Source organism: Suricata suricatta, chromosome 1 (assembly GCF_006229205.1).
Source record: "Suricata suricatta isolate VVHF042 chromosome 1, meerkat_22Aug2017_6uvM2_HiC, whole genome shotgun sequence".
NCBI classification, from domain to species: domain Eukaryota; kingdom Metazoa; phylum Chordata; class Mammalia; order Carnivora; family Herpestidae; genus Suricata; species Suricata suricatta.
In genome coordinates, this window is record NC_043700.1 from 135,611,226 (window position 1) to 135,638,742 (window position 27,517).

At 38.2% G+C, this 27,517-nt stretch overlaps 1 protein-coding gene across 2 annotated transcripts in view; it reads left to right on the top strand.

The window, feature by feature from the left end:
- The window catches only part of NUP54 (nucleoporin 54), a 36,948-nt gene that overhangs the window by 2,624 nt on the left and 6,807 nt on the right, over positions 1-27,517 (top strand). For both annotated transcript variants that reach the window (XM_029944676.1, XM_029944668.1), the window contains 8 exons: positions 1,102-1,185; positions 1,281-1,427; positions 16,450-16,676; positions 18,448-18,635; positions 19,341-19,537; positions 20,937-20,991; positions 21,444-21,537; positions 26,857-26,964. In XM_029944676.1, coding sequence (XP_029800536.1) covers positions 1,102-1,185; positions 1,281-1,427; positions 16,450-16,676; positions 18,448-18,635; positions 19,341-19,537; positions 20,937-20,991; positions 21,444-21,537; positions 26,857-26,964 — 1,100 coding nt within the window. The remainder of the gene's footprint in view (positions 1-1,101; positions 1,186-1,280; positions 1,428-16,449; positions 16,677-18,447; positions 18,636-19,340; positions 19,538-20,936; positions 20,992-21,443; positions 21,538-26,856; positions 26,965-27,517) is intronic.

A 27,517-nucleotide genomic window follows, 5' to 3' on the forward strand; every position in this document is an offset into this window, starting at 1 on the left:
AACATGAGTGTGTGTCTCTTATACTAGAAATATATGAGATTAAAAATTAGAATTCCATAAAACCTGTGGCAGTAGGTTCCAAGATCACTAATGGTTAAAACATTTTCCTTAAATGTCTTTGGGACCACCTTGGTACTCAGGAAAAGACTGATAATAAGGAAAGAAACCATAAAACAGTTTCAGCTTGTCTGTTTTCCATTCCATCAATATGTCAGGTTACATACGGTTAGGATTAATTTCATCCCTAAAATCTAAAAATGACGGTCAGTTGTCAAGCCGGTCCAGGGAGCTGTGCTAGCCCTGCTCTCCCTCGGAGCCTCTGCCTTGTGCTTGTGTTTTTCCCCCTCAGCTCTTCCTTCAAGAGACGCATTCTTGTTATAGGGAGGTCAGTATGTCTCCTTTGAAAAGTTGCTAAATTTTCACGAAGACTTAAGTAGGAATACAAGCTAAAATAGAACCTAAGTTAATTCACCAAAGCCAAAGTTTCAAACGGGCGCCACAGTCTGCCAATACGATCTGTTTAGCACACTCCTTTAAAGATATTTGAATTAGTTCAATAAATAAGGTTCTAAAATTCTGTAAATTTCACAGAGAAAAACGTACATCTTCTGTTTCTTTTGGGAAAAATGGGAATAAACATTCCTACCATTCTCCTTTAGCAGTAATCTGCTCAAATTTAGAAGCTGGTTCCGCTTTGAAAACTGCTCACATTGAACAGTTCTGCCAGTTGGTAAACACCCACTCTGTTTCACTTAATGTTTTCAGCCTGAGTTTTTAAGACATTTGAATTTGCAACTCCAGCTCTAAAAGTATATACATGGTCATTTTAGAGTTTGCTAATAGCTTAATAAGATTTCTCAGCTATGACTTAAGGGTATGCATTCATTATGCTATTTCTGTTTTAAGTACTTAGTCACTTCTTGCAACATTTGACTTGTTGATTAGGAGTATAGTTTTTTAAAAAATTGAAGTTGAAAGGAGAAAAAGGAAAAATTAGATCAATATATTTTGTCTCTATATGTGGGAGTGACAAAATACTTTGAAAAAAAGATTTATGTATATAAAAGATTCTTTCTGTTTTATTTATCCTTTTTGAATCAGTTGGGTTTGGAGGATTTGGGACAACATCTACAACAGCTGGTTCCGCATTCAGCTTTTCGGCTCCAGCTAACACGGGCGCTACCGGTAAGAGAGAGGACATCTTACCCATTTGTAGAAATGAATGAGCTAAGGGTCGGTTGTTTTGGTTAACTTCTGCAATTTCCATTTTTCCTTCAAAGGACTCTTCGGTGGTACTCAGAACAAAGGGTTTGGATTTGGTACTGGTTTTGGCACAACAACTGGAAGTAGTACTGGTTTAGGTACTGGTTTGGGAACTGGACTGGGATTTGGAGGATTTAACACACAACAGCAGCAACAGCAAACTAGTAAGTATAAGGGCCTTTATCTCCACATTTAAAACTGTATGATATAGCTGACATTGAGTGCACTGTTCAGAACACTTTAATGATATCTTTTTTTTTTTTTTTAAGATTTATCAGTATGTTCCACAAGATTCCAAAAGCTACTTCTCATGTTAATATATGATAATAGCAACTGGGGAGAAGACTCACTGGCAGGATGAGGATTATAAAGCTTCTGTGTTTAGAAACATCCCATTTAAATTTCTGTTGCTGTTGCTAAAAGTGACACAAAAAGAAAACTGCATAAAAGTAAAGCTTAATGAATTATCTATAAGGTGAACACCCTTGTAAACAGTACCTGCGGCAGGATGTGGTCCCTGGGCAAGCTCTTGAGAAGCCCTGTACGTTGCCCCGCCCCCCACCCCCAGTCCCTTCCCAGTCAGAGGAACAATAGTCCTGTCTTTCATGGTGAACTGTCCCATACTCTTCTTCATTTATAGTATTGTCAAGTAAATGTATAAACAGTAGTGTTTAGTTTTGTCTTAAACCTTTGTGAGTTCTCTTGTTAGCCCTCTTTTTCTTTCTTTTTCCAATTTGTTAAATAAGACCGTTTTTCTTGTAGAGTTTTTCAAGTCAGGACTCTACTGGATTGCATTCCTGTGGTATAGTTTAACATATTTTGTTGTTTTCTGTGTTTCTTGTAAAGTGGGTTGTATCTAGGCACTTATTTATGTTGATAGTTCTGTTTTTTGTTTGGTTTTAAGACTACAGATAGTGTTGTATTCCATTTTTTCATGTTTGTTTGTTTTGAGAGAGAGAGAGTGAGGGGAGGAGGATGGCCAGAGAGATAGAGAAGAAGATACTACTTTAAAGATAGCGCAGAGCCTGATGTGGGGCTCAGTCCCACAACCGTGAGATCTTGATCTGAGCCAAAACCAACAGTCGAATTCTTAACCCACTGAGCCACCGAGGTGCTCCGATAGTGTTGTGTTCTTTATCAAGGGGTATATCATGTCAGTTGTCTCTTTCTCATTGTATAAGCAGCAGCCATTGGTGATCGTTACTTAGATCTATTAATTCATTAGGGGTTGCAAAATGGTATTTATTCCAACCCTGTGATTCCTTTTCCATGTATTTGTTGGAAAACTTTAATAAAGAGAAACTTCATCTATTATTTGGTTCATTCTTTACCATATTTATTATTAGTTTTCAAAATAAAGAGTTGGTTCCCAATCATTCTCTAAGATACCAATTTTTTTTATAATGTTAGGAACTTAAATGTTTCGACTATTTGGCATTTTTTAGTCTGTTGCAGTTATTATCCTTATTGATGCTTAAATCTTGCATCTTTGGCTAAAGATGCAAGCCTCTTCAGGCTGGCTCCTGAGTCTTTTGACACAATGAGAATTAGGTTTTTTTTTTAAGTTTTTAAAGTTTATTTATTTATTTATTTATTTTAAATAGTGTATTGTCAAATTGGTTTCCATACAACACCCAGTGCTCTTCCCCACAAGTGCCCTCCTCCATCACCACCACCTCCCTTCCCCCCCCTCCCCATTTATTTATTTTGAGAGAGAGAGAGAGAGAGGTGGGGTGGGGCAGAGAGAGCGAGAATCCCAGGCAGGCTCTGCATTGTCAGCCATTGAACTCACAAACTATGAGATCGTGACCTGAACCAAAATGAAGTCAGACCCTTAACTAGCTAAGCCACCCAGGTGTCCCTAGAATTAGTCTTTGGTAGCTTCCTTACTATCTGGTATGGCAGTGTGTTCCAGGGTTGTGTTGTATGGGTTAATTTATTTAATTCTCAGGAGAATCCTATGAAATAGTACGCCTGTTATCTCCATTTATAGGTGAAGAGAGATTGTGACTTTTCCATATGCCTCCCAAGAAGTAGAATAGAAACACGAATTCGAGGTCTTTGACTTCCTACGTGATGCTCTTTTCACTTTTCCAGTCTTCTGCCTCAAAATCACTTCTGCTTCATTTTTCTTAGGTAACTTTATTGAGTGGCTAAAATTCATCCTAACTTATCCTATAGTGACTCAAGATTAGTAGTTTATTTAACATAAATTTCAAGAATTGTCTAGCCAATAGGATGAAGATAGTAATAGTCTCAGAATTCTTTCTAGTATTCTAATCATTCCTCTTTTCTATTGTCTTCCTGCAAAAATGCAAAGTTTATTGGAAATCCAGATACTTTAGGAGAAGGAAGGGAAAGGGAAGGTTTTTCTCTTGAAATAAAGTCTCTCCAACTACTACTTGTAGTTAACTTGCTTTCAATAGGAAAATTGGGAAGTTGAATTTGGTGCTATTCATTTGCATAATGAAAGGGGCTTATTCAGTTATGTAGCAGCCGCTTATTGACGTATGTATTTATGTCAGGCATTCAGTATATAAGGTTGAAAGCCATAGTCCTGCTTATAGTCTACACGGAGATAGAATAACAAATACTTAATTAGAATAATAAACACCCAGTTATAAAAAATACATATATATTTGAAAGCACTAAAACGGACCCAGACAGGGTACTATGGAATATAGAGGAAGAGCTGAATCTTGTAAGAACTGGTAGGATAAAGTCAGGAAAGGGTGTTCCATGTAGGGGGTAACTGACAGAAGCATCAGTGGATGGCAGAGCATAATGAATTTGGGACCCGCTGCTAAAGGAGTTTGAGTTTAATCTGTGAAGATATGGAGCGGTGGCCTTACTTTTCAAACCCCTGCTTGTGTGAGGTGCTTGCTGTCCAGCTGTTTTAATCTCAGTTATCTGCTGACTTCCTGGCCAGCACCTCTTGTTCAGTGAAAACTTTGGCAGCTGGCTCTGTTTTGCTTTGCTTTTCAACTTCTACTTGGGTTATTTAAACATCACGTGGCTATGTACCGGGCTAGCCATGCTATCTACCTTTTATTCCAAAGACGTCTTCCATTTCACTTAAACAACAGTTTTTACCCTGGACCTTGGCAACATCTGAAAATGTTCAAAATCACTAATATGAACATCCCACAACCCGTTCTTTTAGCCTGCCTTTTTAATAACTTCCCATGTAGCTGTTCCTAGACCTCATTAGGACCTGTATTTTAGACCAGTGACATTTTGTTAGGCCATTTTCTGTTCTGCCATCAGCTTCTTGTCTATACTCTCTAATTAGCTTTGATTCCATGGCCTTCCATTTCAGTCATTGGTTGTCAGTATGTTCAACTTCCTTGTCTTTGTATTATTATACGCCCAAGGGGGAAGAAAATCCAAACTGGTGTAAGCCCAAATGTCTGTCTAAATACTGCTTGAGAAAATCACACAACACAAAAGACTGAATAATACCTCTACATTCTTTTTTTTTTAATTTTTAAAAAATGTTTATTTTTGAGAGAGAGTGTGTAAGCAGGGGAGGGGCAGAGAGAGAGGGAAACACAGAATCAGAAGTAGGCTCCAGGCTCTAAGCTGTCAGCACAGAGCCTGACACGGGGCTTGAACTCATGAGCTCTGAGATTATGACCTGGGCTAAAGTTGGACCCTTAACTGACTGAGCCACCCAGGCATCCCAGTACCTCTAAATTCTTAATCACTGACTGAAGTTGGGGCCTCAACATTGCCTGGTATTTCTGTGAAGTTTCTATTTTTTTTTTTGTTTGTTTATTTATTTTGAGAGAGAGAGAGGGAGCCAGAGAGAGCACACAGGCAAGCGGGGGGGAGGGCTAAGAGAGAGAATCCCAAGCAGACTCTGCAGTGACAGCACAGAGCCCAGTGTAGAGCTCATCTGACGAAGTGTGAGATCATAACCTGAGCCGAAATCCAGAGTCCGACATTACCCAACTGAGCCACCCAGATTGCTGAAGTATTTTAAAGCTAATCCCAATACCTCCTTCAGTGTTACTTTACTCTGCTTCTCTCTTTCAAAGACATTGCTCCACCTCACCATTAATAATTCCTTGGTGTCTAATCAAATTTCCCGGTATGTTTCATTAAAGTTTTCTTCAGCTGGTTTAATCAAATCATGATCCAAACAAGATCCCTACAGTTATTTTCTTGTTGTGTCTCAAGTTTGTTTTTAGTATAGAATATTCCCCTGCTCCTCCCTCCCCCTTATGAATTGTTGGAGAAACTGGCAACTTGTCCTGTGAAATGTCTCCCTTTCTTTATTTGTTTCCTTGTAGTATCATTTAACTTTATCCTCCATTTTTCTGGTAAATGAAGTTAGCTTTAGGTACTTTATATTCAAGTTTGACTTTTTGGCATGCATAGTTGTGCTGTGTGCTTCATGCTATATCACATTGAAAGTTTCTCCCCTCTTTTGGTGATGCTAAGATTGCATTGCATTCAGGTGGTGACAGCCGATCTTTCTTGTAAAGTTCCTCATCAGTCTTTAGCCTAATGGTTTCATTCATTGATGATCATTGCCCCAATTATTTTATTAGGAGTTGGAAAATGGTGATTTTCTATTTCTGTTCTACCTTCCACACTAAAGTTCTTCTGTGAAATGAAATTTTTCTTCTTCCCCCAAGACTGCTTGGTCATCTTGAAATAGAATTTGTATAGTAAGGGTAGGCAAAAAATTTATTTATTTATTTATTTATTTTAGAGAGAGTGGTGGCAGGGCTGGGGGGAGAATCAAACAGGCTACACCCTCAACTCAGAGTCCAATGCAGGCTCTATCCCATGGCCTGCGCCGAAATCAAGAGTCAACTGTCCAAATGACTGAGCCACCCAGGCGCCCCTAAAAATTCTTTTTAGTTGAGAGTTTTTTAAGAAGTTATTAGTGGTCTGATTATTTCCAGTGGTGTCCAAGCAATTGAGTTTTAAATTTTTGATCTTTACTTTTAAAATGTTTAATTTTGAATGCATGAGTTTTCATAAATTGAGTGTGCTTGAGTTGGTTGCATTCATTATTCTTTTTGGTCAAATTATCTCAGTTTTGGCCAGTATGAGCCCTTAACTTCAACAATACCCTGGTCTGTTTTTTCTTCCTTATTCTTTAATACTCCTTATTGCTTCTGCTGATTCATTTCCCCTCTCCTCTTTGCTACAGAGATTTGCACATGCTGTTCATCTTTGCCCATACCTCATGGCCTGGCTGACTACGTCCTTTAGGCCTTAGTGAAATTCTAATGGAGCAGCCTTCTCTTGTCTCTCACGCCTCCCCCTCCCACCCTCCCGACCCCATGTGATTAGCTGCCTCATTTAATACTCTTATAGCCTCTGTATTTCTCTGAGAAACTTGACCACAATTGTTAATATTTATTTGATATGCTGAGTTTGTTTGCCATTCAGTCCTTCATATTTAGCTCTGTGTCTGGCATTTAGGGGATACTCAGTAAGTACTTGTTGAATGAGTGAAAGAATGTATGTATGATACATAAAACCAAGAGAGACTATGTATTATCAGGAAATCTAAGGGAGAAGAGCTTTTCTAGGAGGATGTGTGATCAATGAAAGTTGAAGGTTTTCTTTGGGAACTGAAGGAACCATCAACAGCATGAGGACGCTGAGAAGGTAGAGGGTATGAGAAGTCTAATATGCTAAGATTTGAAAAGAATATATTGAATTTTGTGATTTGAGTTCCTAAGTGCCCTGCAGCTAATGAACTCTGACTAGTGTGGTTGTAATCCAGTGTGAAATGTAAAAAGGAAGCTAAATGAATCAGTACAGATCATAGTTTTATCTCATTTAAACGTTGAGGACTTAAAGCCTAGGAGTTTCCTGGCCAAGCCTACAATAAATAGCTTCTCGAGCTGATAATAACCAGGATTCAAGTCTTCTGGCTTCAGGTCAAGTTCTTTACAGTTTTTATATGTACCCATTTGGGAATGTATACTATTGATCTGGAGGGTAACAAGAGCCCCAGTGACCTTGTGGTACTTAAAATCTTTAGACCTGAAAGAAAACTTAAATATCATCTCATATAGTGGCCCTAAAACTCAGATCATTTTGGTAATATATTCATGATTTTTCTCATATCTACCCATTTGTGTTAAGAATTTTCTTTTTTTTTTTTTTATAGTTTATTATTAAGTTGGTTTCCATATAACACCCAGTGCTCTTCCCCACAAGTGCCCTCTTCCATATCCATCACCTCCTTTCCCCTTTCCCCCTCCCCCTTCTGCCCTCAGTTTCAAATCAAACACTGAGATACCACCTCATACCAGTCAGAGTGGCTAAAATGAACAAATCAGGAGACTATAGATGCTGGCGAGGGTGTGGAGAGACAGGCACCCTCTACACTGTTGGTGGGAATGTAAAGTGGTACAGCCGCTCTGGAGAACAGTGTGGAGGTTCCTCAAAAAACTATCCATAGAACTCCCTTATGACCAGCAATAGCGCTGCTAAGGATTTACCCAAAGGATACAGAAGTGCTGATGCGTAGGAGAACAGGAGAAACCTAATGGAGGACCAGGGGGAGGGGAAGAGGGAAAGAGAGTTGGGAAGAGAGAGGGACGCAAAACTTGAGAGACTATTGAATACTGAAAACGAACTGAGGGTTGAAGGGGGAGGGGGGAAAAGAGGTGGTGGTAGTGGAGGAGGGCACTTGTGGGGAAGAGCACTGGGTGTTATATGGAAACTAATTTGATAATAAACTACTTAAAATAAAAAAGTCTCTCATGATTTGCCTCACTCCATCTCCCTTTTTTTCCCCCCTTCCCCTCCACATGGTCCTCTGTTAAGTTTCTCCTGTCCACTTATGAGTGAAATCATATGGTATCTGTACTTCTCTGCCTGACTTATTTCACTTAGCATGACACCCTCGAGTTCCATCCACGTTGCTACAACGTGGCCAGATTTCATTCTTCCTCATTGCCATGTAGTATTCCATTGTAATATATAAACCACATCTTCTTGATCCATTCATCAGTTGGTGGACATCTAGGGTCTTTCCATGATTTGGCTGTTGTTCAAAGTGCTACTATGAACATTGGGGTACATGTGCCACTGTGCATCAGCACCTCTGTATCCCTTGGGTAAATCCCTAGCAGTGCTATTGCTAGGTCATAAGGGAGCTCTATTGTTAATTTTTTGAGGAACCTCCACACTTTTCCATAGCAGGTGTACCAGTTTACATTCCCACCAACAGTGTAGGAGGGTGCCCGTTTCTCCACATCCTTGCCAGTATCTGTAGTCTCCTGATTTGTTCATTTTAGCCACTCTGACCAGCATGAGGCAGTATCTCACTGTAGTTTTGATTTGTATTTCCCTGACGATGAGTGACGCTGAGCATCGTTTCATGTGTCTGTTGGCTGTCTTGATGTCCTCTTTGGAGAACTGTCTATTCATATCTTCTGCCCATTTCTTCACTGTATTATCTGTTTTTCTGGTGTGGAGTTTGGTGAGTTCCTTGTAGATTTTGGATGCTAGCCCTTTAACCATTGTGTCATTTGCAGCTATCTTTCCCATAATGTTAATTGCCTATTAGTTTTTTTGATTGTTTCCTTTGCAGTGCAGAAGTTTTTTTATCTTGATGAGGTCCCAGTAGTTCATTTTTGTTCTGGATTCCTTTGCCTTTGGGGATGTGTCGAGCAGGAAATTGCTGTGATTGAGGTCAAGGAGGCTGTTTCCTGCTTTCTCCTCTAGGGTCTTGATGGTTTCCTGTCTCACATTCAGGTCCTTCATCCATTTTGAGTTTATTTTTGTGTATGATGTAGGAAAGGGTCTAGTTTCATTCTTCTGCATGTTGCTGTCCAGTTCTCCCAGCACCTGCTAAAGAGGCTGTCTTTTTTCCATTGGATACTCTTTCCTGCTTTGTCAAAGATTAATTGGCCATACATTTGTGGATCTAATTCTGGGTTCTCTATTCTATTCCATTGGTCTATGTGTCTGTTTTTGTGTCAATACTATACTGTCTTGATGATGACAGCTTTGTAGTAGAAGCTAACTCTGGGATTGTTATGCCTCCCGTTTTGGTTTTCTTCTTCAACATTACCTTGGCTATTTGGGGTCTTTTGTGGTTCCATATGAATTTTAGGATAGTTTGTTCAGCTTTGAGAAGAATGCTGGTGCCATTTTGATTGGGATTGCATTGAATGTGTAAATTGCTTTGGGTAATAATGACATCGTAACAGTGTTTATTCTTCTGATGCATGAGCATGCATTGTTTTTTTTATTTCTTTGTGTCTTCTTCAATTTCTTTCATAGTGTTCTATAGTTTTCATTGTACAGATCTTTTACTTCTTTGGTTAGGTTTATCCGAGGTCTTTTATAGTTTTTCATGCAATTGTGAATGGGATCAGTTTCTTGATTTCTCTGTTGCTTCATCATTGGTGTATAAAAATGCAACCGATTTCTGTACGTTGATTTTGTACCCAGCAATTTTGCTGAATTTATGGATCAGTTCTAGTAGGCTTCTGGTGGAGTTTGTCGGGTTTTCCATGTAGAGTATTATATTGTCTGTGAAAAGTGAAAGTTTGACTTTATCTTTGCCAATTCTGATGCCTTTTGTTTCCTTTTGTTGTCTGATTGCTGATGCTAGGACTTCCAGCACTATGTTAAACAACAGTGGTGAGAGCGGACACCCCTCTCATGTTCCTGATCTCAGGGGGAAAGCTCTCAATTTTTTCCCCAATGAGGATGATATTAGCTGTGGGCTTTTCCTTAATGGCTTTTATGATGTTTAAGTAAGTTCCTTCTATCTGGGCTTTTTCTAGGGTTTTTATTAAGAAAACATGCTGTATTTTGTCAAATGTTTTTTCTGCATCTATCGACAGGATCATATGGTTATCTTTTCTTTTGTTAACATGATGTATCACATTGATGGATTTGTGAATATTGAACCAGCCCTGCAACCTGGGAATGAATCACACTTGATCATGGTGGATAATTCTTTTTATATACTATTGAAGTGCATTTGCTAGTATCTTGTTGAGTATTTTTGCATCTGTATTCTTTAAGGATATTGGCCTGCAGTTCTCTTTTTTTTTGGGTCTCTGGTTTGGGAATCAAAGTGATGCTGGCTTCATAGAATGAGTCTGGAAGTTTTTTTTTCTATTTCAATTTTTGGAATAGCTTGAGAAAAATGGGAATTAACTCTGCTTTAAATGTCTGGTAGAATTCCCTTGGGAAGCCTTCTGGCCCTGCGCTCTTATTCGTTAGGAGATTTTTGATAACTGATTCGATTTCTTCACAGGTTAATGGGTCTGTTCAGATTTCCTCTCTTCCTGTTTGAAGTTTGGTAGTGCATGTATGTTTAGGAATTTGTCCATTTCTTCTGGGTTGTCCAGTTTGTTGATATATAATTTTTCATAGTATTCCCTCATGATTGCTTGTATTTGTTTTTTTAGTTTTTTAATTTTTAAAAACTTTAAAAATGTTTTTTTTTATTTATTTTTGAGAGACAGAGGCAGAGCGAGCAGGGGAGGGTCAGAGAGAGAGGGAGATACAGAATTCGAAGCACGCTCCAGGCTCTGAGCTAGCTGTCAGCACAGAGCTCGACGTGGGGCTCGAACCCATGAACCGTAAGTCATGACCTGAGCCGAAGCCAGATGCTTAACCAACTAAGCCACCCAGGAGCCCCTGATTGCTGGTATTTCTGAGGGATTGGTTGTAATAGATCCATTTTCATTTATGATTTTGTCTGTTTGGGTGTTCTCACTTTTCTTTCTGAGGAGCCTGGCTAGAGATGTATCGATTTTGTTTATTTTTTCAAAAAAACAACTCTTGGTTTCATTGATCTGTTCAACTGTTTTTTTTGGATTCTATAGTGTTTATTTCTGCCCTGATCTTTACTATTTCTCATTTTCTGGGTTTGGAGTGCTCTTGCTGCTCCCCTTCTAGTTCCTTTAGGTGCTCTGTTAGATTTTCTAGTTTTTTGAAATAGGCCTGGATTGCAATATACTTTCTTGTTAGGACTGCCTTTGCTGCATCCCAGAGTTGGATTGTTGTATTTTTATTTTCATTTGTTTCCATATATTTTTTACTTTCTTCTCTAATTGCCTGATTGGCCCAATCGATCTTCAGGTGGGTGGTCTTTAACCTCCATGTTTTTAGAGGTTTTCCAGACATTTTCCTGCAGTTGATTTCAAATTTCATAGCACTGTGATCTGAAAGTGTGCATGGTATGATTTTAATTCTTTTATACTTATTGAGGGATGCTTCGTGATCTAGTATGTGATCCATCTTGGAGAATGTACCATGTGGACTCGAGAAGAAAGTGAATTCCTTAGCTTCAGGACGCAGAGTTCTAAATATATCCGTGAAATCCATCTGTTTCAACCTGTCGTTCAGGTCCATTGTTTCTTTAGGGATTTTCTGTCTAGTTGATCTGTCTATTGTTGTGCATGGAGTATTAAAATCCCCTGCAATTAGCACATTCTTATCAATAAGATTGTTTCTGTTTGTGATTAATTGTTTTATGTGTTTGGGTGCTTCCGAATTCACATAGATGTTTATAATTGTTAGCTCTTTCTAATGGAGAGACCCTGTAATTATTATATAATGTCTTTCTTCATCTTTTGTAACTGCCTTCACTTTAAAGTCTAGTTTGTCCAATAAAAGTATGGCTACTCTGGCTTTCTTTTGAATTCCAGTCCCATGATAGATATTTCTCCATCCCCTCACTTTCAATTTGAAGGTGTCTTCAGGTCTAAAATGAGTTTCTTGTAGACGGCAAATAGATGGATTTTTTTTTTTTAATCCATTCTGCTAACCCTATGTTGTTTGATTGGAGCATTTAGTCCATTTACATTCAGTGTTATTATTGAAAAATATGGGTTTAGAGTCATTGTGTTCTCTGTAGTGTTCATGCCTCTGGTTGTGTCTCTGGTACCTTGTGTTTCTTGTAGCATTGTAGCATTTCCCTCATAGAATCCCTCTTGGGATTTCTTGTAGAGCTGGTTTGGTGGTGATAAGTTCTCTGAACTTTTGTTTATTTGGGAAAACCTTTATCTCTCCTCCTATTTTGAATGACAGGCTTGCTGGATAAAGGATTCCTGGCTGCATATTTTCTCTGTTCATCACATTGATGATTTCCTGCCATTCCTTCCTGGCCTGCCAAGTTTCATTAGATAGGTGTGTAACCACTTTAATAGGTTTCCCTTTGTGTGTTAGGGCCCTTTTCTCCCTAGCTGAATTCTCTCTTTATCCTTATATTTTTCCAGTTTCACTATGATATTTCGTGCTGAAGGTCGATTCAAGTTACGTTTGAGGGGAGTTCTCTGCACCTCTTGGATTTCAATGTCTGTTTCCTTCCCCAGATTGTGGAAGTTCTCAGCTGTAATTTGACCAAGCACTCTTTCAGGACTGTTTTCTTTTCCTTCTTCTTCAGGAATTCCTAAGATATGGATATTGTTCCATTTGATTTTATCATTCAGTTCTTGAATTCTCCTTTCGTGCATCTTTCAGCTTCCTTTTTTTCTATAACTGTGTCTTCTAATTCACCTATTCTTCTCTTTGCCTCTTCAGTCTGTGCAGTGGAAGCCTCCATTTTATTATGCACCTCATTTGTAGCATTTTTTTAACTCATCACAGTTGTTTTTAAGGTCCCTAGTCTTTGTATCAATAGCTTTCTGAGGTCTTCCATGCTTTTTTCAAGCCCAATGATTTTATGACAGTTCTAAATTTTTGCTCTGTTATGTTGCCTATATCTGTTTTTGAGCAGTTCTGTAGCTGTGACTTCTTCCTGGAATTTCTTTAGAGGAGAATTCTTCTGTTTTGTTATTTTGGCTAGCTTTCTGTCTCTTGTCAGTTTTTGTTTTTTTTCTTTTAATGTTTGTGTTGTTTTTTTTTTTTTAATTTTTGAGAGACAGAGACAGTGCAAGTAGGGGAGGGTCAGAGAGAGAGAGAGAGACACAGAATCCGAAGCAGGCTCCAGGCTCTGAACTAGCTGTCAGCACAGAGCCCGACGCGGGGCTCGAACCCACGAACTGGGAGATCATGACCTGAGCCAAAGCTGGACGCTTAACTGACTGAGCCACCCAGGCGCCCCACTTGTCAGTTTTAAAAGCTCGTTCTGCACGCTGTACCTGTGAGTTTGCTATATTAAAGGAGGCTCATTGACTGTCCAGGGCCTGTCCATTCAGGAAGTGTTCTTTTAATGGTGTCTCTCAGTTTCTCTTGTTGTGCCTTTGGTTATTTTATTTCTCTACTCAGTGATATTTGGGACTCTCCACCATGCGTACTTTGGCTTGTTTCTTGAGATAGCCGTGGAAAGGAAAACAGACAGACACACACACAGGGAACAAATGTATGCAAACGCACAGACAAATCAAACAAGCAAACCAAAAGGGTAGAGCAATCAAAGAAAAGAAATTAAAGGGGGGGGGTATCAAAAACAACACAAGACAATGGACAGTCTAAAAGCATAAAACCAGAAATTCCAGCTATGAATAAAGAGTAGGGTGGAGTCAGTGCTGTTGGAAGAGCGTCTACAAAAAGAGAAGTGACAGGGGTGTGGAGAAGGTGAAATTGAACGTTGAGCAGGCAGAGAGACTAAACGGCTTAATTCAGTGAGAGAAAGCAGAGAATGTGGTAGGAGGTGAGGAGGAAAAAAATGAAGATAATGTTACCAAAGAAGCTATATAGTCTGATTATTCCAGAGAGAGAGAGAAAGATAGGTAGCATCAAGAGAATGGATTAAGTATGACTTTTTAGGCAAACCAATGTCCTGATAAGGGAAAATATATCTGAACAGCAAGAATTGATCTAATCACAGCAATGCATCAATGTTGGTCTTTCCTGGGCTATGGGGGAAAAGGAGGGGGCTAAAAAGGCAGCTCTCAGTGCAATGGGCTTGGTTTTGTGTACGTAGGTCTTGCTTTCACTGCAGGTCCTGTGGGTGCTCCCCAAGGCCTTGCCTTGGTGGTTCTGGGGAGAAGAACGGAGGCGTCCCAATCCCTTCTTGAACCACATGTTGCAGCTCACTTTTGGGTCCGGTCTCCTCGTGCTGCTGGCAGGCCAAGTTGTATTTTCAAATCCCTGTCTCATTTCCAAATCCTGGTCCACGCACTTTAATGATACTGCCCGAGAAGAGATGTACTCCTGCAGGTGGGCGGCTTCCTAGCTGGATCGAGTAGGAGCAGTAGTGGAGCAGTTTCTCCTGGCACCGCCTGGGATCGGGGCGCCGAGCCCAAGGAAAGTGCCACAGCTAGAGAAGGATCGCTCTTCCTGTGCTCTACGGTTATAGATGAGATGATAGGATCCCTCTCCGTCCTGGCTGAGGTTTTTCTCTTCTCTAGAGACAGCTGTATGAGTGTTTTCAGCCTCTCTCTTCCCTCGTCTCTCTCTGGCTGTGCACGCTCTCTGCAGCTCTCCGTGGAAGGGGGGTTTCTCCCCTCTGAGCCTCTGGTCCCAGCCCGTTTTTATCTTCCCCAGTTCACACTCATTCACGCACCTGTGAGACTTTCTTTGTGGACTCTATCTTTTCCTCTCACTCTTGCAGATCGGAGTATTGTGGCTTTAGTCCTTCGTTTGATAGATGCGGGTGGGTGGAAATTACAGAGCTCCCTACTTCTCTGCCATCTTGACCCTCCTCTCAAGAATTTTCCTTAGGGGCTCCTTGGTGGTTGAGTTGGTTAAGCATCCAACTTCAGGTCAGGTTATGATCTCCCAGTTTGAGAATTTGAGTCCCGCGTTGGGCTAGCTGCTGTCAGCACAGAGCCTGATGTGGGGCTCAAACTCATGAACTGGGAGATCATGACCTGAGCCAACACCAAGAGTTGGATGCTTAACCTAGTCTGAGCCACCCAGACTAGGTGATCCTAGACTTGTTCTTTGATGTAATATGAGATATGCAGGTGCTGTGAGGCATTAAAGCCATATTAGCACCAAACCGAGACTTTTTAAAATGAATTAGATAATTAAAAGATAATTTTTGTTGTGTGAATTAGTCCATTTAGGGACTCTGCTGTTCCCTGACAGCTGTAATTTCATGTACTGGGGATATTTATCTCCCACTCTGGAAATACTGATCTGATTTGGCAACTTTTTTCTTTTTGTTGGTGTAGCCCAGAGAGGTTAAGTGGCTTACCCAAAACTATTTGATCTGCTAAAGCTTTTATTTAAAAAAAAATTTTTTTTTTAAGTTTATTCTGACAGAGAGAACATAAGCAGGGGAGTGACAGAGAGGGGGACAGAGAATCCCAAGCAGGTTCCACACTGACAGTGCATAACCCAGTGTGGGGCTCGAACTGACAAACCCATGAGATTATGACCTGACTGAGATCAAGACTTGAACATTTAACTGACTGAGCTGCCCAGGCGCCCTGTGGACCTGCTAAAACTTGTCATTTAGAATCTTGATGATTAGTTCATTTGTTCTTTTTATTTTATATTCTTTGTAATGAGTGAAGGAAAAGTGATTATTAAGCTGGTATTGACAAAATATTGATATGATCCTGCTTATTTTGTTTCCTTTAATTTTTATTTATTATACACATTTAATAGCAATAAAGTCTTAAAAAACAATTCCACAACTTCACAAACTTTACTTTTCCATATCCTAGCTGTATGCACTTTTTTTTTTTTTGGTGTGAGTCTATAATGGATTCAACTTATATACCAGTAGTGGAATTACTTGTATGAAAAAGAAAATCATTAGAAAAGCAAGTTTCACATTGTAAAGACTGTCCTCATATATTAGTTTCCTAATGTTGCTATAACAGTATCACAAGCTTAGTGGAGATCAGAAATTGAGAAATGGGTTTCACTGGGCTAAAATCAAGGTGTTGGCAGGACAACTTATGTACGTACCCCTGTGTTACGTCTTGAGGCTCCAGGGGAGAATCCATTCCCTTACCTTGTCCAGCTTCTAGTCTTTCTCTGCATTTCTTGGTTTGTAGTCCCTTCCTCCATCTTCAGATCTCGTTTTGACTCTGACTTCCTGCTTCTCTCATTAACCTTTATGATTGTGTTGAGCCCACTCTGATAATCCAGGATAACCTCGACTCAGTTTCTTAGTAATCACATCTGCAAAGTTCCTTTTGCTGTGTAAGGTAACAGGTTCTGGGGATTAGGATGTAGACCTTATGGGGCTGGGGGAAGTTGGGGGTATTATTCTGCCTACCATACCTAGGCTCTGAATTGATTTTTTTTTCTTGAAATACTAATTACGGGGTACACTTTTAGCATTAGGTGGTCTCTTCAGTCAGCCTACACAAGCTCCTACCCAGTCCAACCAGCTGATAAATACTGCAAGTGCTCTTTCTGCTCCAACACTGTTGGGAGATGAGAGGGATGCTATTTTGGCAAAATGGAATCAGCTGCAGGCCTTTTGGGGAACAGGAAAAGGATATTTCAACAATAACATTCCACCAGTGGAATTCACACAAGAAAATCCCTTTTGCCGATTTAAGGTATTAGTACATCTTTTGATCCTCCCTTGAAGAATGTGTGTAAGAGAATGTAATATTTGGATTAAAATAATACCAAGAAAACAGTTGTTTTTTTAAGCACTCCTTGAACATGGTACAATTATGCTTTTGCTTTAAAAATATAGAAGTCATTAAAATGCAGTGATTTCTTACATTTATGTCATTGAAGGTGGCCAGAATATGACTGAGGGAAGGTGTGATTAGAATATAACTTAAAACTGAGGGAAAAGTGTTAACAGAAGGGGAGTGGTCTGCTTGGCATCTGTGAAGGGGAGACCCAAACTTAGAACATAGTGGTGTTCATCCAGCACCGTCCAGAAAAGTACGCCCTGACCAGCAGACAAGTAGATGTTCTGTTTGGCCTGTGTAATTCTGTTGTCCCTATCACAGCCGGCTGCTAGAGCCATTAAAACAGGATACTCTATTTTCTGATTCCATGCCTACCAAACAGCCTTCTCGTTTGAATTTAACTTCCCAGACGTGGTTTTGTCAGCCAGTGAGAGTATTCATCAAGTTGATGACCTGTTTTTCATAACAAATTAATGTATTGCAATCCAGTTTATACTTCAGCCACTTTGGCAAAAAACATACAAAAAACCCCCGCTTTCTCCTGCCTGTCAGTCTCTAATCAATATGGACACAAACCTTTGGAGCTACAGGGCTGAGGATCCCACCCTTATAACATGGCTAAACAACAGAAAGTGACTAGCTTATCTTAGTAAAGAATATCTCTCTGTCTCATCACTCCCTATAAAAAAGTTTTGAGTGTACATAGTTGAAATTTTAATACTTTTGTCCAGTGGCTAAGAGCTATACAGTGGACATTTTTCTTTTTTTAATCCAATATGTATTTTACAGTAAAATGTAAACTAGTGTAGAATGTATTTAAATATTTTTTTAAATTTTAATGTTTATTTTTATTTTTTGAGAGAGAGAGCATTAAGCAAGGGAGGGGCAGATAGAGAGGGAGACCCAAAGTTAGAAGCAGACTCCAGGCTCCAAGCTGAAAGCACAGACCCGACATGGGGCACGAACCCATGAACCCCGAGAACATGACCTGAGCCAAAGTCAAATGCTTAACCAACTGAGCCACCCAGGTGCACCATTTTTAAATTATTCTTTTAAATTTGCATTATAAGTGGTGACAAAAGAGAAAGACTTCTACCTAAAAGAATACTTAGAAAGCCACAGTTTGTCTTATTACTGTGTTAAAAATTGACATGCTTCATAAAGTTTTGCATTACATGAAACTGCATAAACTGATGTAGGCATTCCTTATAGTATTTGTAAATTTGACAGTGTTATTCTACTGTAAAAGTATTTATATTTAGTAAGTCATTTCTTTGTTTATCGAAAACTTAAAGATCCTGTAAGTATATGGTAAAATAAATTAGATCTTGGTCTATGACTTTTACAGTTATTTTTGCAATTGCATGCAGAATTGTTTCATCAGAGTTCAGAAACACCCAGCAATGGCGAATATCAAAGGTTTTCAGAGGAGAAAGCTATTTGGTTACTCTGTTGGAGAGGAAATTTAAATTTCACTGAAGTTTATATTATTTTTGGGTAAAATAGTTTCTTTTTATAATTGTGTGATGAAATAGGGCATGGAGTTGTGGGAAGAATTATTATTTCCTTCTCTAGCAGACCTGAAGCTGTTTTCCCTGTTTAAGCAGATATTTAAGATATTAATGTTAAATGTCTGATTTAAATTCTACATATTTTTGATATTGTTTATTTTGTCATTCTACAGGCAGTAGGTTATAGTTGTATGCCCAATAATAAAGATGAAGATGGGCTAGTAGTTTTAGTTTTCAACAAAAAAGAAACAGATATTCGAAGCCAGCAGCAGCAGTTGGTAGAATCATTGCATAAAGTTTTGGGAGGAAACCAGACCCTTACTGTAAATGTTGAGGGTATTAAAACATTGCCAGATGATCAGTAAGTATACATTAAATGTCCTATCTATTTAATTTGCGTTTTACAAATTAAATCTTAGAGCAGAATGTTATTTCTCAACTAGTGATTATTCAGTACTGAAAGCAACATTTGTTTAAAAGCTCTTTTCTTAATCTTGGAGTTCTTAACCCATTGCTTGCTAATAATTCCTTAGATTTTCCATTCAGAAACAGGAAGAAACATTAATCTTGGGTGTATGCAAATCAAAGCCCACAAAGATGTTACTGGAAAGTTTTAACTGATTACTATTCAACTTCCTTCATGACTAAATATGACTGACTTCCCTTGTCTTCTGCATAATTTGCATACTTAATAGGGAAAACATTTACTTCAAGATATTTTGGGTTAGTAGGATTATTAGTGAGATACAATAACTAAGCTTAGATTAGCTTCAACAGAATCTCCAAAGTACTTCTCAATTCTGGAAAAGATACAGGACTTTGCAGCTAAGCAAATCTTTTACAAATATATGTCTGTCTCATTTTAACTTTATTATTTAGGTTGATTTAGAGGTGTTTGTGAAGTAAGGGTTCTTTATTTTCCAAGATTTAAGAAAATCCTATTTTAATTCTCTTCTAAAACAACAATCTTTGAATTCAGCTAGTACCTTTCTAGAATCACATGGCGCACTGATATTTGGGGCTGTGAGTTATGTGCTATTTTGTAACTTAGTAATTTTTCCCCCAGGACGGAAGTTGTCATTTATGTTGTTGAGCGTTCTCCTAATGGTACTTCAAGAAGAGTTCCAGCTACAACACTATATGCCCATTTTGAACAAACTAACATAAAAACACAGTTGCAGCAACTTGGTGTAACCCTTTCTATGACTAGAACAGAACTTTCTCCAGCACAGGTCAAACAACTTTTACAGAATCCTCCTGCTGGTATGTTTTTAAAATCACAGAGTTGAGGAAATGAAAGATTTAGAAATATATATGCTCTATTTTGGGAGATAGTAGTTGGTTATTAATAAAATCAGTGTTTATCATGTCTGCTTTTTTGGGACCTAGTTTTGAATGTTTTCATTGTATTCCTTGTCGTTTAGCTTTTTTGTATAGTTAATGTGCATGTTAGAAATTTGGTGAAATGATGAACTAAAGAAAAATAGTCCATAAGCTATCTACCCAAGGGTAATTCACTTTTAATATTTTTTTTCTAGTTTATCTGTTCTGAGTAATCAAGTAAAACCTAAATGTGGTCTCACCATAAAAGATTGTAGATAGCATAACTAAACTGAGTATATGACCTGTATGACAGGTCTTCTTTATCTTTTTCACAGAAATAGCTAATATAATAATTAGCTAATAATAATGACAACTCATTGTATATGTGTATGTATATGGAGGTGCTAAAAAAAAAAGGATCCTGCACTGTACATTTACTGCAACTTGCCTTTTCACTTACAGCATTTCTTAGCACTTTTCCATGTCAGTATAGGAAAGTAAATAGTCTCTTAAAATCTACATGGAATACCATGGATGTACCATACTTCATTTCTAAGTCATTTCCACTTTTTCATGCAACAGTTAACCTCCTTGTAAATATGTCTTAGAACATGTGGATCTGTATTTTTTTTAGACTAGATCTCTGGTAATGAAATTTTTGAATCAAGATTATATGTTATGTATTGTTAGGTACTGCCAAATTGCTCTTCAAAGAAAGTTGTGCACATTATAACACGAAGGTGTTTCTCAGTTTTAATTTTTCTAGTATTTTCTCATTTTGATTTATTTTTGCCAACAGTGGAGGTTGTCTTTTTAATTTTGCCACTTTGATTGCAAAAAATACTTAATTTTTTTTATGTTTGTTTGAGAGCGCAACCGTGTGTGCAAGTGGGGAATGGGCAGAGAGAGAATCTCAAAACAGGCTCCTGCTCATAGCATGGAACCCAACATGAGTGAGGCTCAATCCCACCAACCAGAAGATCATGACCCGAACTAAAATCAAGAGTTGTACACTCAACTGACTGAGCCACCTGGACACCCCTGCCCATTTTCTGTTAGATGTTTTTGTCTTCCTTTCTGATTTATATGAACTCTTTCTGTATTCTGGAGGGTAATCTATTTTCCTATAGGTTGTAGGTATTTTCTTTCAATTTATATTTATTTTTTTTTAAGCTTTATCCTACAAAAATGTTCTTTTGTAGTGGTCATATGTGACACTCCTTTTTCATACAGCTCCTCTGTTTTTTGTCTTACCTTAGGAAGCCCTTTCCCCTACAAATATGAAAATGGGAATAGTTGTTTTTGTTTTTTCAGAAAAAAATATTTGTCTTTTTGGTAGGTGTTGATCCTATTATCTGGGAACAAGCCAAGGTGGATAACCCTGATTCTGAAAAGTAAGTATATCTTCATCTTATTTTCACATAAAAACTAATATTTGCTACTAGGGAAGCAAACAAATGCCAACTATTAATTATAATTCTTACCTTTGAGGTGAATTTCAATTTCATTGTCCCTTAAAGAGTGTTAGTTGGTAAGACAGCATAGTGTAAACATTGAAATCTGAGTACCAGTCCCCTAATTATACTTGCTTTTAAAAATACAACTTCTGACTGAACTTTATTTCCTCATTTGTAAAATACAATAAGGAGGTCGAATAAAATTTCTGGTGTTTTAACATGATTGATTCCATAGTCTGTCTTTGGATTGATTCCATTGATCTGTCTTTAAACCCTTGAAATTTACTGTGAAATTATGTGAATGTTATTATGAAAACCCTAATTTCTTTTACTTTGTAATAATAGTAAAAGGCTTAAGGTATGAAAATTGACCACTTGGATTTCTTCAGGTTAATTCCAGTACCCATGGTGGGTTTCAAAGAACTTCTTCGAAGACTGAAGGTTCAAGATCAGATGACTAAGCAACATCAGACCAGATTAGATGTAAGCATTTAGGTTCATTCTCTGCTTCTGGGAGTAGTGCTTCTGCATATTAACAATCATAGTTTTTGCCACTACTTAACATAGAGCCTCTAAAATATGTATATCTGATTTGATACATTTTAGCAATGAATTTAGAATTGTTAGCATTGCTATTAGGTTGTAATTTCCATTCTAGCCAGAAAATGCATATTATTTTCTTAATTTAACAATTATATTTATGAGGCCTTACCAGAATGAAGGCTACAATTATGATTCTTTATGATGGCATTTAGATTAGTGAAGCAAATTTAAATTACTGAATGGTCAAATCTACTTAATGTTTTATTAAGTAGACATAGTAATCAAATACTTAAAGGTTACCTCCACATTCTTATGTGGAGGTCCTGATAACATATTCATTCAGACTGAATAGTGAAAAGCAACCCATTTCATTGTCACCTAACTCTAATTGATACAAATTCTCTTTCTTATGTTGATCTTAGTATAATTTACACCCATTGCTTTGTAGTGATTGCTATGCTTCCTGTGATAGCACTATTTGAACATTGTTCTTTTGAACAATTCTTCCTTTTTAATATTCCATTCCCTTCTCTGGTTATAAATTGAAGCATGTTTTCTGTTTTGTTTTTTAAGTTTATTTTCTGAGAGCAAGACAGCAAGTGAGCGGGGAAGGGGGGGCAGGAGGAAGAGAGAGAGACTCCCAAGCGGGCTCTGCACTGACAGTGCACTAATAGCCCCGATGTGGGGCTTGAATTCCCAAACCGTGAGATCATGACCTAAGCTGAAACCAAGAGTTGGACAATTAACCAACAGAACCACCCAGGTGCCCCCAAGCATGATTTTTCACGTGACAGGATTTCCAGGGCCTTCATCATCTTAGCCTGGACACACTGAATTTATTCACATTACTTTTAAAATGAGTTGCAATAGTACTACAAAAAGGGTGTGACCAAAGTTCTTCAGAGTAAGACTAAGCAGCTATTACTTGTCTTTATTTTTGTCAGTCTTGGCAGAGGTTTGTCAACTTTATTGATCTTATTAAAGAACCAAGTTTTTGGTTTCATTGATTTTTGAATAGTATTCTGTTAATAATTTCATTAATTTCTGTTTTTAACCATTTCCTCTATTCTGCTTGATTTGGATCTTTCTCTTTTTCTAACTTGAGACCTTTCCTAATAGAGCGCTTTAATGCTATTAATTTCCTTCTAAGCACTGCTTTATCTCAAATTTTGATAGTTATATTTTCATCTCTGATGCATTAAAGATACTTTCTAATTTTTCTTGGGAGTTCTTTTTGACTGTTGGATCTTCTTGACTAATAGATTTTAGAAGTATGTTTCATTTCTGCATCTTTGGGAATTTTCCTTTTACTCTCGATTTCTATTCTAGTTCTATTATGGTCAGAGAACTTTGTATGATTTCTATTCTTTTAAGATTTTTAACCTCCATACCTTTGAATAGAACGTGTATTCTGCTGTTCTGGGTGAAGTTTTCTGTTAGCGTCAGTGAGATCCAGTTGGTAATTGTTCAGTTCTTCTGTATTCTTGATTTTTCTGTTTACTAGTTCCATTGTGAAAGTTGGGAGTCTCCAGCTAGAATTGTGGGTTTGTCTTTTCTCCTTTCAATTCTTTAAGTGATTGCCCTAGGGCATTTCTTAGTGGAGGGGAGGTGGTGGTAATGGTGGTGGTGCTTTATCCCCGGGGACACATTTGGCACTATCTGGATACTAGCTTGCTTGTTGGAACTGGGTGAGTGCTGCAGGCTCTATGGAGATGAGGCAAGGATGCTGATCAGCATCCTGCTGAGTACAGAACCCTCTGCAACAATTATCTGGCCCAGATTAATACAGTGGTTCCCCCCTTAACCTCAGTCTGGAAGCAGATGATCCTCTTCTGATGAATCATCAGGTCAGTAGTCACAGTGCCTATGTCATTTACCTGACTTCTCATCAAGTAGGCATTTAATCATCTTACATCACAAGAACAGTAGTTAGTACAGTATTGAGTATTCACATAACTTATTACAGTAGATTGCTAGCATTGTTTCATTTTATCATTAATCTCTTACTGTGCCTAATTTGTAAATTAAGCTTTATCAAGTATGTGTATGTATAGGAAGAAATATTGTGTATAGATAGGGTCTGGTACTATCCCTGGTTTTAGGCATGGGGGAAATATGGATCCGGGGGTACTGCTATAGTACTGGCGCTGAGGAAACCTCTAGGTATTACAGTGTGTCACCTCCATCAGAGCTAAAAGGCTTTTCTTGGAGATGTCAGCACTATGCTCACTTCTGTTTTGGGCTTTGTTGAAATGAGTGGGGTAAGCCAGAGGTGGGGAAATGGTAATCTCACCAACAGTTTAGTGGTACTTCAGTTCATGTCTCCTTTCCTAATCCTTATTTATTTTTCAAATAGTTGCCCATGCAGTCTGTCTTACAGCTATGAATTCAATAGGTGAGATACACTGGCATATACTTAGTCCACAATCAGAATGTTTCCTATCATTGGGACCCTGGGTAGCTCAGTCAGACAGACTTCTGACTCTTGATGTCAGCTCAGATCTTGATCATCATCAGGGTCGTGAATTCAAACCCTACATTGGACCCCACTCGGTTGTGGAACCTACTTTCAGAAACATTGTTAGGGGACGTTTGGGTGGCTCAGTCAGCTAAGCATCTGACTTTAGTTCAGGTCATGATCATATAGTTCATAAGTTCAAGCCCTGCATTAGGCTCTGTGCTGACAGCCTGGAGCCTGCTTCACATTCTGTGTCTTCCTCCCTCCCTCTCAAAAATAAACATTTTTTAAAAATTATTCTTGGGGCGCCTGGGTGGCTCCGTCAGTTGGGCGTCCGGCTTCGGCTCAGGTCATGATCTCACAGTTCATGGGTTCAAGCCCCACATCAGGCTCTGTACTGACAGCTAGCTCAGAACCTGGAGCCTGTCTTTGGATTCTGTGTCTCCCTCTCTCTCTGACCTTCCCCTGCTCTCTGTCTCTCAAAAATTAATTTAAAAAAATTATTCTTATCTTTCCTGTTTTTCTGTTAGATATATCTTTTCTTTATTGAATTCCAGGAGTTCACCATTTACTCTAGATTTTAATCCCTAGTCTGATTTAAATGTTACAAATGTCTACTTTCTCACCTTTCCGCTAACTCTGCTTTTGGTGTCCTCAGTTGAATTTTAGAAAACCTTAATTTTAATGTAACAATACCCACTCGTTTCTTGCCTCCTGTTTTTTTCTTGGGATTTTGCTCAAGAAGTCATTCTTCTCTCCAAGGTCTGAGAGTCTCCTACATTTTTTTATTGACAATTTAACCTTCCACATTGGGGTCATTCTGTCTTCATAGAGTTTGACTTTGTACAGTTAAGTGGTACAAAGCCAACTTTATTTTTCTCTAGGGGGTGAGGTTTGCCAGTGTCATCCATAAATAATATCCAGTGTTATTTCCCCCAGTGATTTACCAAAGCAAATTTACCCAACCAAATTCTGCTCTATGTCTATGTGATATATTCTGTTCTTACACCAGTTTCTTTTTTTTTTTTTTTTTAATGTTGTGGCTTTGTAGTGTATCAGTGTGGTAGAGTGCATCTCTGATCTTTGTTCTTTTCAGAGTTGTTTCATCTTTATGAATCTTTACTGTTCTATAACCGTCTCAATCAATTTGTTGAAATGCTAGAATTTTAGTTGGAATTAATTTGTAGAGAATTGAATCTTCATAAATATTTCCATTATAAACACATAATATTTCTTTATTCATTGAGGTCTTTACTCATTGAGGTAGTTTTTTGAAACAGTTTAAAAAAAATATTTGAGGTGGGCGTAAGGGAAAGAGAGGTAGAGAGCATCTTAAGCAGGCTCCATGCCCAATACGGATGCAGGGCTCAATCTTACAACTGAGATAATGACCTAAGCCAAAATCAAGAGTCAGATGCCTAACTGAGCCACCCAGGTGCCCCTTAAATATTTTCTTTAAAAGCCTTGTGCTCTCTGGGTCACCTGGGCGACTCAGTCAGTTAAGCACGGACTCTTGATCTTGACTCAAGTCATGACCTCATAATTCATGCGTTTGAGCCCTGCACCAGGCTCTGCATTGACAGCATGGAACCTGCTTGGAATTCTGTCTCTCTCTAAATGAACTTTAAATGAAAAATAATAGTAATAATTGAAAAAAACCTATGCCTCCTTTCTTGGGTTAATTCCTTAGATTGCTTTAGTGTTTGTGAATATATACTAAATAGTAAACATTTCTACTTCTCTTTGTTATTGCTGGTTGTGAAGACCACTATATTACTCTTGTGTCTGGAAGCCTGCCAGCTTTTTAAGACTGGGGTGGTGGAACTGCCTAGGTTATGTTATATAAAACATGGCCCACCAGGGGCGTCTGGGTGGCTCAGTTGGTTAAGCGTCCGACAGCGCAGGTCAGGATCTCATGGTTCATGGGTTTGAGCCCTGCATCAGGCCCTGTGCTGACAGCTCAGAGCCTGGAGCCTGTCTTCAGATTCTGTGTTTCCCTCTGTCTCTGCGCCTCACCCATTGATGTTCTGTTTCTGTCTCATTAATAAATAAACATTAAAATAAAATTTAAAAAACATGGCCCACCTATTTTTGTTCCTTCAGCATGACCTGTCACTGGAAAGTTTTCTTAAAAGGTGCTATGTCCAGGTGGACATACTAACATGTCTTGCAGTCTCCTTACCCTCTTTTCTTAGAACATCTCCAGCCAATGCCATAGAATAATTATGATAGTAACAATTAAGGGATTAAGTCAGGTTGGGTAGCTTTAATGAAATGGGTTTTTAACTTTTTAAGTTTAAGACTTCATAAGTTGGAACAGTATTTCAGGCCAAAAAGCAAATCCAAGATCCAGAGGCATAAAAATGTATTAAGTTGTATAATAAATATCCTTCCTCTCCCCTCCACTCTGCTCACTCTCTCTAAAGTATTCACCACTTAATACTGGACTACACTTTTCAGATGGTCTAATAAGGCCACTCCTGAATGTGACTTTATGATAACTTTTTTCTATTCATGGCCTGGTTGTTGGCCCTGTTCCTTAATATTTCTCAAGTATATGTTTCATTTTTCTATTCACTTTGCCTCATCATTAAATTTCCTAGAGCTATTAAGAAGCCTTTGAATGGTACTTTTTAATTTTAGGTGCATAGACAGGAAAAGCTCTAAGGGCAGATTTAAAGGTGCTTATGTTTTGAAAGACAAATCTCCATCTCATCTTAGAATCACACTTTGTATATAGTAAACTTGATAAATATTTGTGATGTCTATACTTACCTTCAAAACTTTCTTTTGAAAAACAGATCATATCTGAAGATATTAGTGAATTACAAAAGAATCAAACCACAACTATGGCCAAAATCGCACAATACAAGCGGAAACTCATGGACCTTTCCCATAGAACTTTACAGGTAGTAATTTGGAATTTTTGTTTGAACATCTCTAAGACTGTATGTGTGATAGTGCCAAATAGAGATTTTTGGGATAGAGGAAAAAAAAAAAACCACTGAAAGGAAGGAATAGTAATTTGAAACTGTTAAGTACCAAACTTTCTCAGTAAAACCTAGAAGTTAGAGGAGAAGTCTCATAGGAGTGGGTGAAGAATGTAAATCTACTCTAAAATTCAAATCTTATTGAGAGGGTAGAAGCAGTGAAGAAGTAAATCATCTTGGTGCATGTATCTAGTTTTCATGAAAGTAAAAGTATTTTATTTTCAGTGCTGGAAAAGGCAGTATAACAGCCAATGAAATAGCGGAATGAAAAACAACAATAGAACTTCAAAATTAACAGGAGGGAGTAAAAGCATGAATAGCAACAAAAACTGAAATTTTAAACTATCATGAAAACAAACATTAGCTACCAGAATCAATTGGATACAGCAAGACATGTATGCAGAATAAAATTTGTAGCATTTAAGCTTTCATTAAAAAAATTTTTTGGGGGTGCCTGGGTGGCTCAGTCGGT